The 18,620-nt window shown below is 38.8% G+C and overlaps 2 protein-coding genes across 3 annotated transcripts in view; one reads left to right on the top strand and one right to left on the bottom strand.

The window, feature by feature from the left end:
* Positions 1-12,535: 12,535 nt before the first annotated feature.
* LOC117937343 (putative uncharacterized protein DDB_G0275565) lies at positions 12,536-13,033 on the bottom strand. Its single transcript, XM_034861241.1, has 2 exons — positions 12,977-13,033; positions 12,536-12,842 (listed from the first exon to the last, which is right to left on the bottom strand). Exons 1-2 carry the CDS (start codon positions 13,014-13,016, stop codon positions 12,547-12,549), a joined length of 336 nt encoding a protein of 111 aa, XP_034717132.1. The 5' UTR covers positions 13,017-13,033; the 3' UTR covers positions 12,536-12,546.
* Positions 13,034-17,769: 4,736 nt separating this feature from the next.
* Positions 17,770-18,620, top strand: part of adprh (ADP-ribosylarginine hydrolase) — a 17,664-nt gene continuing 16,813 nt past the window's right edge. Inside the window, exon 1 of one of the 2 annotated variants that reach the window (XM_034861194.1) lies at positions 17,770-17,978. The gene's annotated coding sequence lies outside the window, so the exon portion shown is untranslated. Of the gene's footprint in view, positions 17,979-18,525; positions 18,542-18,620 lie in introns of those variants that run through there. The other variant, XM_034861193.1, reaches the window with a different exon arrangement.

Raw genomic sequence — 18,620 nt, 5'->3', positions numbered from 1 at the left:
CTCGGGGCTGCAATCTGCAAACCTGTTGACCTGTTTGAGAATGCAATGTTAATGAATTATGAATTTGAGGCGGAAAAAGAATCAGGGAGAGGTGGCAGAAAGAAGAAAACAGGGAAAGCAAAACAGAGAGGGAGCAAGGACATACATGGTTGGATGGGAATATGAAGAAGAGATGAGCTGTCAGATAAATGTTTATGAAGCCCAGAGTTGTCGTGATCATTTCAAAGAATTAAATTGTATTTTTTTAATCTCCTGAAATCTCTGAAAGACTGAATATAACAATAAGAGAGCCCTTCCCTAGAAAATAGTCAAATAATCTAGAAAATACATCACCGAGGAGGGTGATGTTATTCCGACTCTGTTGAGATATTGATTTCACATTTTAGGGACACCTCCTTCATTCTCACAGCACTTTTGAAACTCCTAAGGGATTCAGGATTTATTGGGAAACAATACCAGAGTGCTGTGCCTTTGTTGAGGAGAGACAAGTATTTAGTGTACTGTGAAACATTTTCTAATGCTCTTAAAAAATCACAGAATTAAGTCTGTTATATGACACCCAGTCAAGTGATGCCAGGAACATCAACTTCAAGACTGAGCTTTCATTATCCAGTAGTGTACTTATGCTTTCATAACAACATTTATAGGACAAATGTCTGAGCCAGACTGACATAAAAAACCTTTCTTCTAATAAATCAAGATTTACATCAGAATCCGAGGAAAGTTGAAAAGTCTGACAAAGTTTTTTGCTAGTTAGTTGGCAAAAAATTGTGTATATCTTGTTTGTTTAATCTCATATGTAATAGACAACTTCATATTTAATAGACAGATATGCTATCCTTTTTCTCTTCTAAATCTCGTAGAGAAACCAAATTTGTCTATTTCCAAAAATGTTTTAAAAAATTGCAGACACCTTGTAATCCATTTTGTTCCCATCCCCACTGTGAGGCCAAGTTTACAGTACTGTATAATGTCTGGAAGCTGCAGAGAAACAGGGCAATGGTGACACATCCACACACACTTATGTTGTCAACCATTACAGATTCTCTCACACACACACACACACACACACACACACACACACACACACACACACACACACACACACATACACACACACACACATGCACACACTCTCTGTCTCTCTCTCTCGTTCCATACTCACTCTGGTTGCATCTGCCCCCCATGCCCACACAAATTAATGCACACACACGCACGCACGTATACACGCATTGACACCCCCATAAACAGTGTTAAATCTGAAACATGAACAGCCCCAATTGTTATCTGCCAGCCAGTTGCCAGGCAACGCTGGTACTTCTAATAGCACTCGGGTATCATGGCCCGCCGCCATGTGGTGGGGGTTGACGGTGTGGATGGGGCTGCTGGGTGAGGAGATGTTGTCTTTTTTTTTTTTTTAGAGGTAGCCTCTCGGATGGAGAACGACGGTGGTTGCTCCAACTGATGAGCCTTTTTAGCTCTTGCTTCAACAACCAAACAATCTGTTTTAACCGTCATTGACCCAACACTTAGCCTTAATGTAATTTCTCACAAACAGTTCTACAAGAGGGGTTATAATGTTAGATGAGAGGCCCAACAACAGAGATAGATGACTAGATAGCCCTTGCATTTATTTTTCCAGTATGTTCTGGCAGAAATACAGTTAGGAGAAGGGATGAGGGAATATTTTGAACCAAACTAGGGCTGCAACAGAAAGCAACTTGTTTTTTTATTTTTTTCAGATATGACCATAGAATGACATGACAGGGTCATTATAAAAAGCGCACATCACATAGCACTGACAATAAAATTGAATAAAAAGAATGGCAGCAGCACAGTGCCTATGTCTGGGAATGCCTAATAATCAACCTTGTCATCTTTAAAAGCAAAAAGTTATCTGGGTCCAGCACCCAAATGTAAAAAATCTCTGGTCTTCTAACAATTATTTTTATTATCAATTCATCTCCATATTTATTTTCTTGAATAATAAATTAATAATTTGTTCTACAAATGCCAGAAAAATGAGAGAAGAGAGAGATTTTTTATTTTATTTTAGTTTAACATCACATTTGACAAAGAAAACATTGAATCGCTACAAATACCTTTAACTTCCATCTGGTAAAGAAAAAACTGAAGAAACTGAAACAGATAATAACAGTTGCTTGCTCTGGAGGAGACTACTAGAACTGTTGGGTCCTTGTAAATTCTGGAGTGTGGTCTATCTGTGTCTTGAGATAACTCTTGTTATGAATTGATACTATAAATAAAATTGAATTGAATCCTCACAATGGAAGCTGGAGTTTTGCATTAAAAGTGGCTTAAACAATTAATTATCAGAAAAGAAGAAAAAAAAAGAAAAAGCTCTACTAAATCTACTTATTAATCCATTCATTCAAACCTTTATTTAACCAGGAAAAAAACTCATTGAGATTAAAAATCTCTTTTACAAGAGTGTCATGGCAAGTGGCAGCAACACGGTTTCAAAAAGACACAGAGACACTTACAGGTAAATACATAAACACACTTTCACTCATATTCAAACAACAATGTCATCATAAAAAACCTGGGTCCTCAATTAATTTAAAAACAGTGACATACAGACTGTTTTTCTACCAGTTCCTTTAAAAAGCCTTTAAAAGAATAAAATGAGACCAAGTCCTTCAACTGGAGTTCATTCTGAAGCTCATTCCATGCAGATGGTGCTGCAAAATTAAAAGCCTTTTTGCCAAAGTCAGTGCGGGCTTTAGGGACTGTCAATAAAAACAGATCCTTTGAGCGCAGGTGATATTTCCCTGCAGATCTTGGAAGGATGTAAGTGTTCAGATAAGGAGGAAGAACAGCATTGCCTTATAAATTAAAAGAAGCCAGTGCGTCCAATGCCGAATGGATAGCGAAAACTACCCAACCCGAGAATACAGCAAACAGTGATGAGTGAGAGATTTTAAGTTTGTGATGAATCTCAAGGCTCCACGAAACACAGCGTCCAAAGCATGAAGACACTGGGAGGTCGAATACATGTATAAAATATCACCATAGTCCAAGACAGACAAGAATGTTGCATTTACAAGTTGTTTTTATGCTTCAAGTGATAAACAGGACTTGATTCTAAAGAAAAAAAACTAACTTCAATTTCAGTTTTTTCGACCAAATCTTGGACATGCAATGTAAAAGACATTGATTAGTCAATGGTAATACCCAAGTGTTTGTAATGTGACACTTCTTCAATTTCTGTACCAGGAAGTGTACAAATGGTTGGGACATTGTTTTTAGTTGATTTTCTCAGATTGAAAGTTATGATTGTAGTTTTTTTAAAGTTTAGTACCAATTTTAAAGTAGCCAGATTATGTTGCTAGATAATGAAAGCGGACTGTAAATTTGTGTGAACAGTGTCATCAGCACAGTAATGATAGTTTGCATTTTTTATAGTATTGCAGAGGTTGTTTTGACATATGATAAAAAGAAGAGGCCCAAGGATTGAGCCTTGAGACACCCCTTTTGAAATATTTAAGGAGGCAGTAGTGACTTGCACACATGTGTTGTCCCTGATAGGTAACTGTTGAACCATCCCACTGCTTGTTTTGATAGTCCAATAGAGGCGAGTCCTTGAAGGAGTATTTTATGGTCCACTGTGTCAAAAGCTAAACAGTGATCCACAGTGTTGTTTATTGTGCAAGGTCTTGAACAGGTCATTGACAACTTTTGAAACAGTTAGTCCTCTCTTGAGCAGGTTGCTACATATTTGAGGGAAAGGCTGTATATTACTAAATTGATAAATTAATGTTTTAGGAATTGTCAATGTTTACCGATGTCGATATCTCTGTATAGAAAACACATTTTTATGATAATCAAATCAGATTTTCAGAAGAAAAAAACTAAATATTTAAAACTATTTTTTTTTAGAAAGGATAAAGGATGTGCTGAATTTACACTATGAACAAGCCAACCCTGAGTATTCTCAATAAACACCTAACACAGTTGAGACCAAGTCACTGTTCTGTGAACATTTTACGACAGTTCGACACTCTAAAGTATAGTACTAGGCCTTAAATGGCCAAAGCCAAAAGTATTGAAAAAAGTATAATGTGAAAATGTAGCCAGGACAAACTGGACTGAACAGACACTGGCTTTTGCAGTCTTCTGAACTGTATGTACAGTAACTAAGTACTGTAACTGCCAAGTAGGGTTAGGCCTAACCCTTGGCCTTCCCGGGCTTTGAAAGCAGACGGATGTTGTGCTTAACAAACAGGAGCATTTCAGTTCTCTCTGTACCGATCCTATTCCTCTTTTAACTGACAACATTTGAAGCTGCGGAGAAGAGACATTCACTATCCACGCTTGTATATGGAGCTGACAGGTACTTGCGTGCCACTAGGGCAAGGGCAGGGAAGCGGGTCATGTTGCTTTACCAGTACTACAGCGGTTTCACGTTTCTGGAGATGGTGGGCTCACTCAGGTAACCATGCACCTAAAAGAAATATAGACGTGTATAAATACGGTGTACATCTTTGGCAAAGCCTCAGGAAATTATTATTCAACAATTGTATTCATGACACCAAATGAAATAAAATAACTGTTCGTTCAATTATCTTTTTTCTTTTCTTGTGAGGTCGAAATTCCAGAAGTTCAAGTAGTATGTAAGCCTAGTCATTTCAGTGTAGTAGTCAATTGTGAAAAAATAGTGATCAGGCTTTTGCAGTTGCAGCTGCCCAAGACTCTGGAACAAGTTACCCCCTGATATTTGCACTGTTATAGATGTAGCTCTTTTTAGGTCCAAACTCAAAACATATCTGTTCAGTTTGGCTTTTAAAACGTAGCAGTGGTGTGACAATTTCATTCTTTTGTTTCTCTGGGACCTTATCTGATTTTACTGTTTTCTATGTTCACTCTTTCTATTGCATGATGTGATTTTACTCATTCTGTTAAGCACTTTGGATACCTGCTGGTTGCTGTAAAGTGCTATATAAATAAATTTTGATTGATTGAATTGATAACGTTATTTCACAATCTATCCACAGTAGGGAGCACCTACTACCCCATCATTGTTCAGCCCAGTAGAGCCATTACAACCCTATTTTAGACAAGACAGACTATTGAGATGCACCCATGTTAGCCGTGGCTTGCATCAGCAAGCCAACAAGTTCAACAATTTTCATGAGATTTGACTGTCAATAAATGATCTGATCAAACGAAGAAATGTGAAATACTTAATTTGAATAAAAGACTATAAAAGATTATGTGATTCAAATAGTTTGGTAACCTAGCCAACCTGCCCGCTCGTTGGACCTGTTACCTTTTCATCCCGCTCCTTTTCCTCCAGAATTTCATCGAACATGTCCAGGAATGAATGCCCTTCACTTGGCGTACACATCCTCTTTTCTTGTGGTTCACCTTCCTCAGCATCTGGTGTAGGCCCATCTGTGGCACTGGCGCTGGTCATTGCTGACGCTGTCATCTTGTCCACTTCTGTCTCTAGCTTGCTTTTTGACACTTGCTTGAGATCTGTGTCAAAGTAGTGACCTTTGTATCTGGAGTACAGGATTGTTGCCAAGTAGTAGAGTTGCTCAGATAAAATGGTTTTGAATCTCTTGTTCATAGCTTCAAGCAGTGCAGACTTGGTTGTGTTGATCCCACTGTCTCGGCTATCTTGTTCAGAAAATGCTGGAGTGCCACAACAGACGGGATCACGTGAGCAGCTGTAGCTGGATGCGAGCTAATCTCTCCCATCAACTCTTCAAAGGGTGCCAGGAGGAACTCCAGATATCTGTTCTAAAACTGATGTCATTGACATTACTGTTGAGTAAATTGTGGACGTGGGTGGCTTCGATAACATGTAAGATAGGCAGGGCAACATCCACAAAGTCACAAAGACTTGGCTTGTCATAGCCCGCTCAGCAACCTTAAGCACCTCACTGAATCCTTTTGTCTTCTACACCTGAAAACGGTTGGTCATCAACAGCAATCATCTTTGTTATTGCCATGGTCAACGCCTTTTGCTTCAGGTAGTCCTTGTGGAATTTCTTGGTCTTTTCCAGTGCCTGTTCTATGGGGCTACTGATTGGTGCAGCGGCCGTAGCATTAGCAGCACCTTTTTTCCACTGCTTGTTAGCATTAGCTAATTTGTCATTGATCTTTGTAGTCTGAGAGATGCTGTTTTTTTCAGTGGGTGATCAAATTGGTTGTATTGAACGATTTTCCACAAACTCCCCTTCGCATCACCCGGCCCTCACAAACATTGCATACAGCATAGCGAGGATCCTCTTCAGACACTTTGAAGAATGACCGGACAGACGACATCGCTGCTCCCTCACCAAAGGCAAAGTCAAACTGATTTTTTGTCACCTCCAGCAACTGCTTTGGCACATTATGTGACGGGTAAATTTATAACACACCCGCCCCAAAACGCAATTCTTCTTCTTCGTCTTATTTTGGATTTTGGCAGTGTAGACGCTGTTAAGCGTATAAGCCGATAAAATATGTAAAAAACATATCATATCGGCCAATATTATATCGTCAGCCGATATATCATGCACCACTACTAATGGTCTTTTATCAATAAGCATCTATAACAGCATTGCTGTTTTCAAGCACAGTAAAACCAAATCTAACAATATAAATGACACAATAGTTGAAAGAGTACCTGTACATTTAATGGACAGATACGAGAATGGTAACTCATGGAACTCTAGATAAAAAGGAAAATGAGCTTATTTCCTATGAATGTCAAACTATTCCTTTAAATTCAAGTGTTTAAAAAAGTAAAGTGCTTATCATTTTTTCAGTTGTAGTTTTTCAGTCATATAGTGACAAAGACTGAAACTGTAGGCACCATCACAGTCTACCCAGGCATATCTGCACATGGACCATTTGCTCTTATTTCACGATTGTGCAGCTCTCCGGCTCCGCTCGCCATCAGCCTTTATGACTGCTGACAACTCATGTGACAAATAGCTTCTTCTGATACTTCAGCTCCAAATATGCACTTCCTCTTTGATGATAATCGTCTGGTAGCGAAGACTGACCGTGTGTGTCTGCCATGGGGAATCAGTCTGGCATCGGGATCCACCAGCTGCCAACATCAATCACCAAGTCGATTTCAAAACCACTGTGTGTTGTAGGGAAACCATGCCACCCTGTGGATGGAAGAGCTCCACAGCAGATATTGATGAGCAGAGCACAGGTTTTGCTAGTCTACACCTAAAGCAGGATCGAGGATCCCAAACCTGATTTTAATGCTGATTTGAAGTTTTGAATTGATTTTGATTTGAATTTATGAAGTTAATGCTTTATTGATCCCTAGAGGAGAAATCTGTTTTTACTTTTCTCTTTTCACTTTTAGGTCAGAGCACTGGGTTACATACAAGACAGCAGTGTCTTGCTCAAGGACGTGTTGCAGGATGGATGCTTGCTGACACTCCAGCTTGGAGCCAAGTCCTTTGTTGGACGAAGGTCTTCACACTCACATGGAAACCCTGCCAAACAAACTCCAATCCAAATGTGATTGTCTAAGTTTCTATGTCAAAACATGCAAAGATCTAGTTCCCAAAAGAGTATTAAGCAGAGATTGTCTCTGTGTGATTGGTACAACCTGCACTATGTTGAGATGTAGTTTATGGCTGTGATCAGTGAATGTCTTATGGTGTCTCTTTTAAAAGGGTTTATTATAAAGCAACTTAAAAGAAGGAGGTGTCCGCACTCTGCTAAGTCTCCCATACATTTATTGTGCTGCAACGTTTCGAGACCCAGCAGCGTCGAAATGTTGCTGCACAATAAAAGTATGGGAGAATTATCAGAGTGTGGGCACTTAGACTTCTCTTTATTGATCCTTTTGGGTTGACTCCTGCAAGGACATTGAAATTGCCAGCAGCGGTTTTCAGCAGCTTAGAAAAAGGGTCTAAAAATACAGTATAGAGATGCACCTCATTCTTTTAAGTTGTATGACCTCCTGTTGGCCCTGCATCTCGCTGGTGGGGATATGCACGCTACTGCTCTCTGTTTATTCTAAAGCAACACATTTGTGAGGTACTGTTATGTACACCATGGATTTCTTTCATCAACCTACAAATAGAGGTAAGCTATTCCACACACATGAGTCACCTGAGCGGGTATTATTCCCCCCAAACGTCCACGTGCCAAATTCCTTTGGCAACCTACTTATATACTTGTGGTTCTGACCTTATCTGTGTAATGACTAGCAGAGGGACAAGGCCTATTGGTCTCTGGAATCATTGAGATAATTGACATAATAAACCTCTTCAACATGGCTGACCTGAGTTTTTTTTTATTCTAATACTTAGACTTGGGTCTATGGTGTTAATGGACATAGTTACTCATAAGAAAATTAAGGATTATAAAAACATGATGGACTCTTCAGAAGAGGTAATTATCTTCATTTCACCACACAATCTTCTGAACATAGCCATACTGAGAAATACAGATGGAGTTGTGTGGAGCTGAGAGCCTTAATTAGCTTTGTAGCAACTCATTTGGCAATGACTTGAATGTAACGGAGGATTTATATAAAAAAGGTATGCACTAAAGCTTTAATCATCAAACTAGAGGTGCTGGAAATTGTTACCTTTGGAAAGACTAGCTGTTTCCCACTGTTTTCCGCCTTTATACTAAGCTATATGGCTGCTGGTTGTAGCTGCATTGAAAGCATTCAAACAGAGTTGTATCGATCTCATCATTTAACTCTTGTCAAATAAGTTCAAATAAGGAACTATGACTGAGGTTGTCAACTTGTTCTGTCTATATGAATGAATGGGGTTTATAAAACTTATTCCAAGGTTTTATATTTTCATTGTTCTTTTTTAATAATATAAGAATGGTGCACTATTGCTTCAAATAGTAACACAGATTAGATTTCTAAAATCAATGACATTAAGCCAGCAAGTTAAGATTTAGATAGATAGATAGCCTTTATTCTTAGACCATAAAAAATAAAAAAACTGCAACAAAAAAAAAGATACAGATACACAAGACAGACACCAGTTAAATAAGACAGCTATACCAGCAAAAACACTGAACCTCAGGCCAATCAGATGTGAAATGACAGAGTTACAAGAAGAATTCAAGCGAACAATACATTTATACATCAAATTCCTCAGTAAAGCACAGAATGTACTAACTCCTGCTTGACAGAACAATTCACTTGCACTACAGCACCTAGGTTTCCTTAGTCGAATGCGTAAGCAATCATTATAAGCAACCTGCAGCTTATTGAAGCTTGCCTTTTTAAACTTGACCCACAAGGGGGCAGTGTAAAATGCAGTGCAACATGCTTTAAAGAGGTTTATCTTGACAGTATCAGAACACCAGGAGAACTTCCTGCAAAGCATGTTAGCCTGCATATCAATATTTTAATTATTTTATTTTTTTAATTATATTTTAACTTTATATGTTAAGTCTTTACAGAGATTTTTTTTATATTGCAGACTTAACATCTTCAAAAGGATAATAAACAAAACTAGCTAAATTAAACTAGTCTTAGCAGACGCCAAAGAACTGGTTGCGACGAAGGTTGACTATGGCTTCTCCTCACGATGCCTGTGTCTTGGCCAACAAGTTGCACTTGAACAAACACGGGTAGGACTGATGTAGAGACGGTTTAGAAATGAGACGCCCCGACTCGTACTTTACTTCGTTTGTGTCACATGGGTTTCGCCACTGCTACGCCTTTTTAGGAGACTAGCGGCAGGTCCTTAGTGTATCGATTCCAATGGAAGAAGTGAACTTGAACACCAATTATGACCCATTGTCACCAAGGACCACTTTTTAACAATCCACATATTTCCTGAACTTTTTTTTTCAGATGGACTAATCAGGAGAAAATGAACTTTGTTTGAGACCTGTTTCTGTCTCAGAAACAAACTCTCACGAGATCTCACAACACGGATAAGCTAACGTCAAATTAAAAAACTAAACTAATTTTCACAATGCTAAATATGGCTTTTAGCTTTGTAAATAGTTATCTAATATTATCAAAAGAAAATATTAATAAAATGTACAACTATAACAACAACGAAAAACCTTTCATAAATCCACACAAAGTTCACTACACTTTCAACCAAGGTTAAAACCGTTTAGGAGACAGGAAGTGGGATCTTTATTTAAAGAGAACTAGGGGTGCCGAGGTGCTGCAGCACCCCCTTAGCAAAAGGTAGATAACCAAACTACAACCAAAATTATAAATGATATACATTTATTTTAATGAACTGATTATTGATATTAACCTATTTCCTTTTATTACAATTACATGTAATTTGATTTAAAAATTTGCTTGGTAAGAGATAAACACATAATTTTATCTGAATGAATCTGCCACTTCTGCCAAGAGCAAGGCGCGCTGCCTTCCTCTGACACTCATTCATGAGTGAAGATAGTTGTGCAAACCTTCCCGGCGGGTCAACAGTACAGAAATTAGCTTGCCTAACATAGCACAAAAGCACGTTTTGGAAGTAGCAGCAGCACCTCTACATCTGTCACTACCACACAGATTTGAAAAAATGTCATATAAACAATTTGCCAGATTGGTTGCTTTTTACTAGAAAAGGGGAATGTACCGGAACTTTCTGGAGGGCTCCTAACAGGCTTTGTGCTGGCCACTCAGCTGGCATTCTAGCATCAACCACGGTGTGGAGAGAGAGAGAGAGAAAGAGGCCTACAGTTTTTGTATTAAGTTTTACAGTATAGGACATTATTATTACTTTGTAATGTTCAGGTATGTAGATCTATTAGACGAAATTGTAAATATTCATAGGCTACACAAGTTATTGTCTCTTTGTATGTTTGCCCTCTTATGGACATAAAGGGAAAAAATCGTTATTCCAATAATTCAAACCTTTTTTTAAAAGGAACATTTAATCATGCAATGTGAGGGATGCTCATCCAAGTCAAGATCATGCATCACTTCTATTGGACTTCCTCCAGATTGTTTATAATTGGTCTGAAAGACACACCAAATTGTAGGAAATGTTAGACAGGGGATGACCTATGGCTCACACAGTAAGACGTGCGCCCCATGGACCAAGAGCCAACTATCTCCTTGGTGTGTCAGCACCTTTAGACTCTCAATGGTAACGAGGAAAAACTAGAGTTAGGAGGTCCAAAAATGAAGGAACATACTTGGGAGGGCAACAACAGGGAGTATTTTTATCTCACTGGGTAAGACAACATTATAAAGAAAGGAGAAATGGACCTTTTTCACGGCAGATATGTTGACATAGATGTCATAGAAGGAAAAGCACAGGTGTATTCAAAACCATTAACAATGGCCGCATTCCACTTAGGGGAGGCCCTGGATATTGTGAATGCTGACTCACTGAAATAGCTTACTGGGACACTTGATGGAATTGAGCCATCGTTAAGGTTATCAATTTCAGCTGTGCTTTTTCTATTGTGACAAGTCAAAATGTCTGCTGTGAAGAAGGTCTATTGGCCAACACAGTGTAGTAAAGTAGGGTTAAAAAAGTCAAAACGTAGCTAATATTCTAATCTCGTTGCCGGCGTCAGTCTTCATCGCTGGTGTCTCATCTTAACATTTGAATTGTTTGCTGCCTGTAACATCCTCTTCCTCATTGTCCTACCTTGACCTCTTTCTAGATTATCCTGGCAGTGGTTCCCACTCATCCAGCTGCTTCTCCTCCTCCTGGTCAGTCTCTTCCACAGCACCTGCATCTTTAGCCATGTCAATATTGCCACTAAAGTGAGCAGATTGTTGCCAGTTGTGACAGTAACTGTGTCACAGTTTTTGTCGGCAAACTTGTAACACTGTGGATTTTTTGCTGCTTCTGTAATTTTCAACTCTATCACTCTTTCTTGACCTTTTCCTGGATGGACCGGGCAAAGCGTCTTCTTCAGCAACCTTAGTCAACCTTAGTTAGACTGGACTATTTCAAGTTTTCTTGTTAAAATTGTAATGGTTGGTGCTGTCAGTATCACTGTCAGTGCTGCTTTCAGCAAACTCATCCCACCATCTGTATTTTTTGATGATTCTCTCAATGTCCTCCTCTCTTGACCTTCTCTTGGATCCTCCAGGCAGGGGGTCGTTATCTTCTACACCCTGGTTGACTCCAACCTTAACCCAAGCACTAGCACCAGCATCTTCTGCATTTTCCTTATTGTTGTTAACATTGTCCTTGTGGATGGCGTCAATGTTGTCATGGTTGCCATTGTTATCATTGTTGACAATGTAATCGTTGTCATGGTTTTCATTGATTTCAAGGTTTTCATTGTTGTCCTGGTTTTCCTTGTTGCCATGGTTTTCTTGCGGTCTTGGTTTCCATTGTTGTCTGGGTTTTCATCGTCCTGGTTTTCATTGTTGTTCAGTTTTTCATTGTTGCCATGGTTTTCATTGTTATTCTGGTTTTCAATGTTGTCAAGGTTTTCATTGTTATTCTGGTTTTCATTGTTGACATGGCTTTCATTGTTATCCTGGTTCACATTGTTGTCCTGGTTTTCATCATTATCCTGGTTTTCATCGTTATCCTGGTTTTCATAGTTATCCTGGTTTTCATTGTTATCCTGGTTTAAATCGTTGTGCTGGTTTTAGTTATCCTGGTTTTCCTCGTTGTCCTGGTTTTCATTGTTATCCTGGTTTTCATTGTTATCCTGGTTTTCATTGATCTCATAGTTTTCATTGTCCTGGTTTCCATCACCCTGGTTTTCATTGTTATCATTATCGTCAGCGTCATTTTGGTTCAGCAAGTCTAGTAACACAGCAACGTTGGGCTCCTCTTGTTCATGACTAAGGAAGAATTCAATCCAGGCAATGACTCCAGCATGACGTTGATCGGCTGGTGGCCGATCTCCTCTTAGAAATAAATGCAGTTGAAGCTCTCTGCCTGCAAGATCAGGTATAGAATTATTTTGCAAATTTCCAACCCTGAATTAAACTGTAAACCAGTCTGCCTTAAATAGCTTTTGGAAAGAATGTACATCAACTAGGTCTGTGTAAAATGTTGAACCAAGTACTTACGATTTCTACCGTTGTTTTCCCCATCTCCTCTTTCGTCCATTTTGACTAAATTGGTCAGACAAAGAAATCTAAAATGATCTAACAGTATCACAGTGTTGCCCATCCTACTGCAAATATTTACATTTTAGTTCTGAAACTTAAAATCTTAAAAGTTTACATTTAGCATGTTACACTGTCAGCTTATCTAGTAGGAGTTCCCCTTATTATGTGATAACATAAAAATATTTGTACCCACAACATATAGCATAACCAAGCCTCACAATTTGTGCCAACATGTTGAATTCAATCAAACTTAACATACAGCACTTGTTTTCCTTCAGTCTCAGGCATTCCTTATGAACAGGACTAAATATGTAGTCCGGCTAACACCAGACCAAACCAAGCTCAATAGATGAGATTGAGCGTTGGTCTGGGGAGTCTGCTCATTATTTTCTTTGCCCAAGAGGAGTGACCTACGGGCATAGTTCTAATGACTCTATACGCAGTTGGAAAGTCCTTCAACCAATCAGACCAACGATCAGGGTGACGTATAAGCGACAGCGGCATTATGGAGTTTGCTGAGCTTTGGTGATTGGGTTGAATGCAAAATTTGTTTGGTCGCTCTATCATCGTTGTGTTAAACCCGCCAATAGCTTGGCAAGTAGATATGGCAGTTTGTAATTGGTTCCAGCAAAATTGTGAACTGAAGCAGCAGATTTAAACGTGCAGGTTTCCAGACCAAGCTGCAGGGCCAAATGGTTTACCCAGTCTACTAAATATGATCATCAAATACAATCCCCTACCAGCATATTAATGCATTTTTTAATAATGAACAAGTTCGTAAAATAAATTAATTAACACTATCACTGACTATTTAAGTAGACTCCACTGTTATTACTTAAATTATAGACTAGATTTTTGGAGGAATGCTCCTATGCACAAAGTTGTAGACTTACCTGTCTACAGAATAGACTTACCTTAGAGAGCTGGCCTGTAAAACAAAAAATCAAAGACAAGTTACAAACGAATGGTCTTCTGTCGCAAAAATATTAATTGGTGAAAAACAAGTCTCCTAGGATAAACTACAGGTGCTGCAATGTGTTATGAGTGCTGATCTGTGTTGATCTGTGAGAGCAGAATTCTGTAGCTCTAGTGTAACATCTTAATTCTATTGTGATGCCATAAACTGTAGGACACAGTTCTAGGATTCTACAGTTCTTTTTTCTTTCGTTTTAATTTAATCCTTTTTATTGATCCTCAGTGGGGAAATAACATTGTTTTTATATTATATGGTTTTATTTTTGTCAATAAATCCTATGAAAAGACTAAAACAAACAATGGATTGATCTTAATACCTATGTAGCCAAAGTTATTTGTGCCACCTTAATGGTTATGTTGCTAGCTATAGCTAGATATTTGTATTAGAGAATCAATCAATCAATCATTCAATCTATTTCTTTGTCACTTAAATTTTTTTTTATTTCAGTGAAATTGAATCTGTCAGTTCCTTTTAATTTAAGCATTAAAAACAGTAATAATAAAATCAATCTGTGTTTTGACAGTGGTTAAGGTCAAACAGACTTTAAACAATATCACCTTCATCTTTGATACAATACTCACAGGAAGTCACTGTGCCCAGCCCAAAAAATGTCATTTTAACACTTTTGGTTTTTTTATATGGATGAAACACACAAGGTACCGGTAACGTTTTAATTAGCTGTGCCGGCTATTTCTCCCTTGTTTCCAGTCTTTATGCTAAGTTGGGCAAAGCGTCTTCTGGCTCTAGGTACATATTTACCATACAGACATGAGAGTTGTATTGATTTTTTTTATGTTCCTCTTGACGGCAAATTTAATAAGCATATTACCTGTAGAAGTATTCCTTTAACAGGGATTGGGGTAAACCGACTGCACAGTATGACCTTTTTTTAAGTGAGCATCTGTTGGATGAAAGTTGTTTGTTGAACTTCATTTAGAAGTCTTTACACCTACACTAGAGGTAATAGTGCTGGCGGGGGAGAGTGGAGGAGGATCTCAGGCTGTGATCTGCCTGGATTATCCATCCATGGGCTACACAAGGTTCATCTGGTCAGAGAGACAACAGAGATTGAGATGCTCACCCTTGACAGCAATAATGACAGACATAATCATTTATTTATTTATTTTCAGAAATGATGAGAATATTTGGTTCACGACTGCAAAATTGAATACATTCCCATCAGCTGCAACATTTTGACTTTGCTAACACACTAAACTGAGTTGGTGAACATGGTAATACTTGCTTAGCATCTGTAGTTTAGCATGCTGATGTTAGCGTTTAGCACAGAAGCTTCCAGATCTGTTAGCATGGCTCTACACTCGTTTAAATCTGCACTTGTCCCAAAAGGGGAAAACCTCTTGACCAAGGTTTGGTGTATTCTTAGGCTTTTTTTCAACAGACTATTCAGTTCCTACTTCTGTTACTTTTAGAACACTTTAGCATGTTTTGGTGCTATATCTTAAGATGTGGCTACATTATTATTTAGTCAATAGCCTACTCTTGAATTATGACATTTGGAACAGGCGTGAATAAATAGATAGGCCTGTAGGTAAACCGTTTAATGTTAAGTGTAAAGTGATTATACCGTAGGACTATTTTTCACATCATTGTATGACAAGTCAATTCAATTAAGGTTTGTACAACAACAAAAATGACAAATTTGTATGTCAGGGGATTCGTTACATTTATGCACTGTGCACTGACTAGCACAGAGATTAAAACTAATATAAATCAAGTATAATAATTTGAGTAGTACAGCAGTGTAAATGGTGAGTCAATGTTGTCCTGGTGTAACAAAGAAGATTTAATTTATGTCTGTGTGGCAGCGCAAGAGAGTGGACAGAGACTGAATGCGGACACCAACAATGCTACCCTGGGAATTTCGCTCAGAGAATGATTTGAAGTACTAACGAGGGATTTTAATCCCAATTACAAAGTTAGTGATATATTTAAAATCACACAGTTAAGTATACAACACAGCCAGAGACGAGGTTTAACTTTTAAAGGAACACATTTTATTACAATCAGTTTAAAAACAACAACAGTTTAAAACACATTCATACCTAAAAAGGGGGGAAAGTATATAATTGTGTTGCGGCCTAGCAGTGGAGGGGGAGGGGGTAAAAAGGCAATGAGGGATCCCAGGGAAAGTCACCCATGAACGCACAACAGTGAACACAGCAAATGAAAACGGGGAGACACAAAGCATACATAAAGGGGATTCCACCGCCTGGACACAAACGGTTCTCAGCAACTAAAATGGGATGAAAACGGGACACACACACACACACACACACACACAAAATTAGCAGGGTTTTCTTCACAAAAGAGCCTCAAAATCAAAATAAGAGGTTAATGAAAAGAACAAACTGAAGAAGAAACTTAACACAATACAGATGATAAGAATTATATAAACTGCAAGAACACTAGTGGTTCCAAGAAGCAGTGCAAAACAAGACTATAAATTCAACAGAAAACACTTGGTTATAAACGAAAACAATAAATTTAATTAGAAAATTCCAGAAATTTTAACAGTGTGCCTACTACTTGTTGCACATCCGAATAGCAATACAATTTATTAAAAATGAATAAAAGTATCTTAATTCTTCAGAGATATAACTTTTTAAAACCTATTTAAAACCTTTCTGTTTCCCAGAAACAGCTTTGATATAGCTAGCGCTAAACCAACCAGACTCCCACTTCTTCTCCTTCTTCTCCTCCTCCTCCTCCTCTCCAAGACTGTCTTCTATGAAACAGCTGTTGGTTTGGAAGTCAGTTAGGAGTCAGTCAGTTGGTCAGTTAGTCCGGGTGTGTGTGTGTGTCTGAGAGAGAGAGAAAGAGAGACAGATAGATGTCGACAGATAGACATACAGAGTATGGTTGCCTGGTTACTAAGACCAATAGGAAGCCTTTCATCTCTGTGATGTCATCTCTTTGATCTGTAATCAGGAAACGACTGCATCTGTCACCTATGTCACCAGCTATTCAGACACTGAAAAAGCTCACAAACAAATGATCACATCACCAGAAGGATACATGATATCAATAAAGTAACCCTAAGGCACCAGAAGGCCTTTGTGAACGCATTGATATAAAATGTATGTGGATAAACTTAAAAATGTAGGCATAGCGGCGATTTAAAAAAGTTCTTCGCTCTGCATTTTGCTCAGAAATGTGGACGATGTTTAACATGGCATTGAATGGAGGAAGATTTGGAACTATTGTCATTTGAAAGCTTGCTAAGCAAAAAAGTACAATTCATATCGCATGAATGAGAAACTAGACCAAAATACCTAAGTTTTGATGTATAAATTGTCCATGACAAGTTAGAATTGTCTTGTCTTCGGTTTAAATTTTTAATCATGTTTCTATGTTAAAGTATGGTGATACAGCATGGCCCCAAAGAGGTGGCGTTTCGAGCAATGTTGAGCAATTTCCCAAACATTTCCCAAAGTCTATGAGAAATTTTTTGCCGGTTTGGTCGGGAGCCAAACCCTTCCGCTACACTCACCCGTTTAAAACAATGGTTCACATGGCCCATTGGCCTAGGAGTGGCTAGATATTTTAAAGAACATGTATGTCTAAAGACCAAGCAGCAGCCCAGGCCAGCAGGAGTATAGGCCAAGGTTCTTTTATAGAGAAAGGCTGATTGCCCAACAGAGCGCCAGCAACTATGAGCCACACTCATATACTGCTATATCTGTATATTGCCAGCTGGAAAGCTGCCTTCTAAAATTGCTTTGCAGCTGTGTCTTTATTTAGCCTCCCCAGTTTTTAGGGAGTCTGACAGCCGGCTCAGGTTTGGAGTAGCATGCTGTGACCCTGGTGTTTGCTACAGGCCTTTCTGAGTTGGGAGTGATCTAATACATGCCACCATAGCCTACAACAATCAAGTAGAGAGTAAGCAGTGGGCGTGTGCAGTGCTTCAGTTTGTAGCCCTGGTGTCAGGTTCTGGGTGTTACCACCTGGCAAAGCTTGATTTCGGTGTTATGTGCCTATGCACAAGGGCATAACATTGTTTGAGAGCCTCGAGATCATGCTTTTCCATCCCAGGGTAACCAGTTGTTTTAGACCCATTTGTGTCACAAATCCTTGCACACAGATAGCGCAGAGGTGTAGCAGAAGGTTATTGTGCCCAATATAGTTATGTTTTTAAGCCTATATCAAGGTAACCTGTTGTTTTGGAGTACTCAGATCAACAGTGATTCATGGCCTACTTCTGATAATAAATATAGCAATGTCCTTGTGAATAATGTGTTTATAAATAGTGTAGTGGTTAGCAAAGCACATTGAAGTGTTGTTGTTTTTGCTGAGGCGGGTTCGAATCCAGCGCGAGGGGCATCCTAATTTCTCATGGTAATTTCTTTTAAAACGCTCTTTATTTGCTCAGATATTCAGTCCAGTCCAGTTTGTATTGAGGTGCGACATGCAAAGGTTAGTAAAATGTTTATGAATTTGTAGCGAATCTGTCGACGTAGCCGTTGATAGGTTTACACGGCAACTGGACAGGCTCGGAAACCAGTAGGTGGAAAACCAGAAGGCGCATAAGACAGGTGTCGTGCCAATGTACTTATCCCCGCCAGGATCTGTATCCCCTGGCCGCGGGAGCGCGCATACACACAGAGC

Source organism: Etheostoma cragini, chromosome 21 (genome assembly GCF_013103735.1).
Source record: "Etheostoma cragini isolate CJK2018 chromosome 21, CSU_Ecrag_1.0, whole genome shotgun sequence".
Taxonomy (NCBI): domain Eukaryota; kingdom Metazoa; phylum Chordata; class Actinopteri; order Perciformes; family Percidae; genus Etheostoma; species Etheostoma cragini.
The sequence above is the reverse complement of the archived record's forward strand: the minus strand, read 5'-3'. Positions and strand labels throughout refer to the sequence as shown.

Bases quoted from the DNA above. Each gene is read 5' to 3' on its own strand.
- LOC117937343 (XM_034861241.1), bottom strand. From the start codon at position 13,016: ATGGACGAAAGAGGAGATGGGGAAAACAACGGTAGAAATC. The intron at 12,843-12,976 runs GTAAGTACTTGG...CTGATCTTGCAG, and splicing joins GGAAAACAACGGTAGAAATC to GCAGAGAGCTTCAACTGCAT.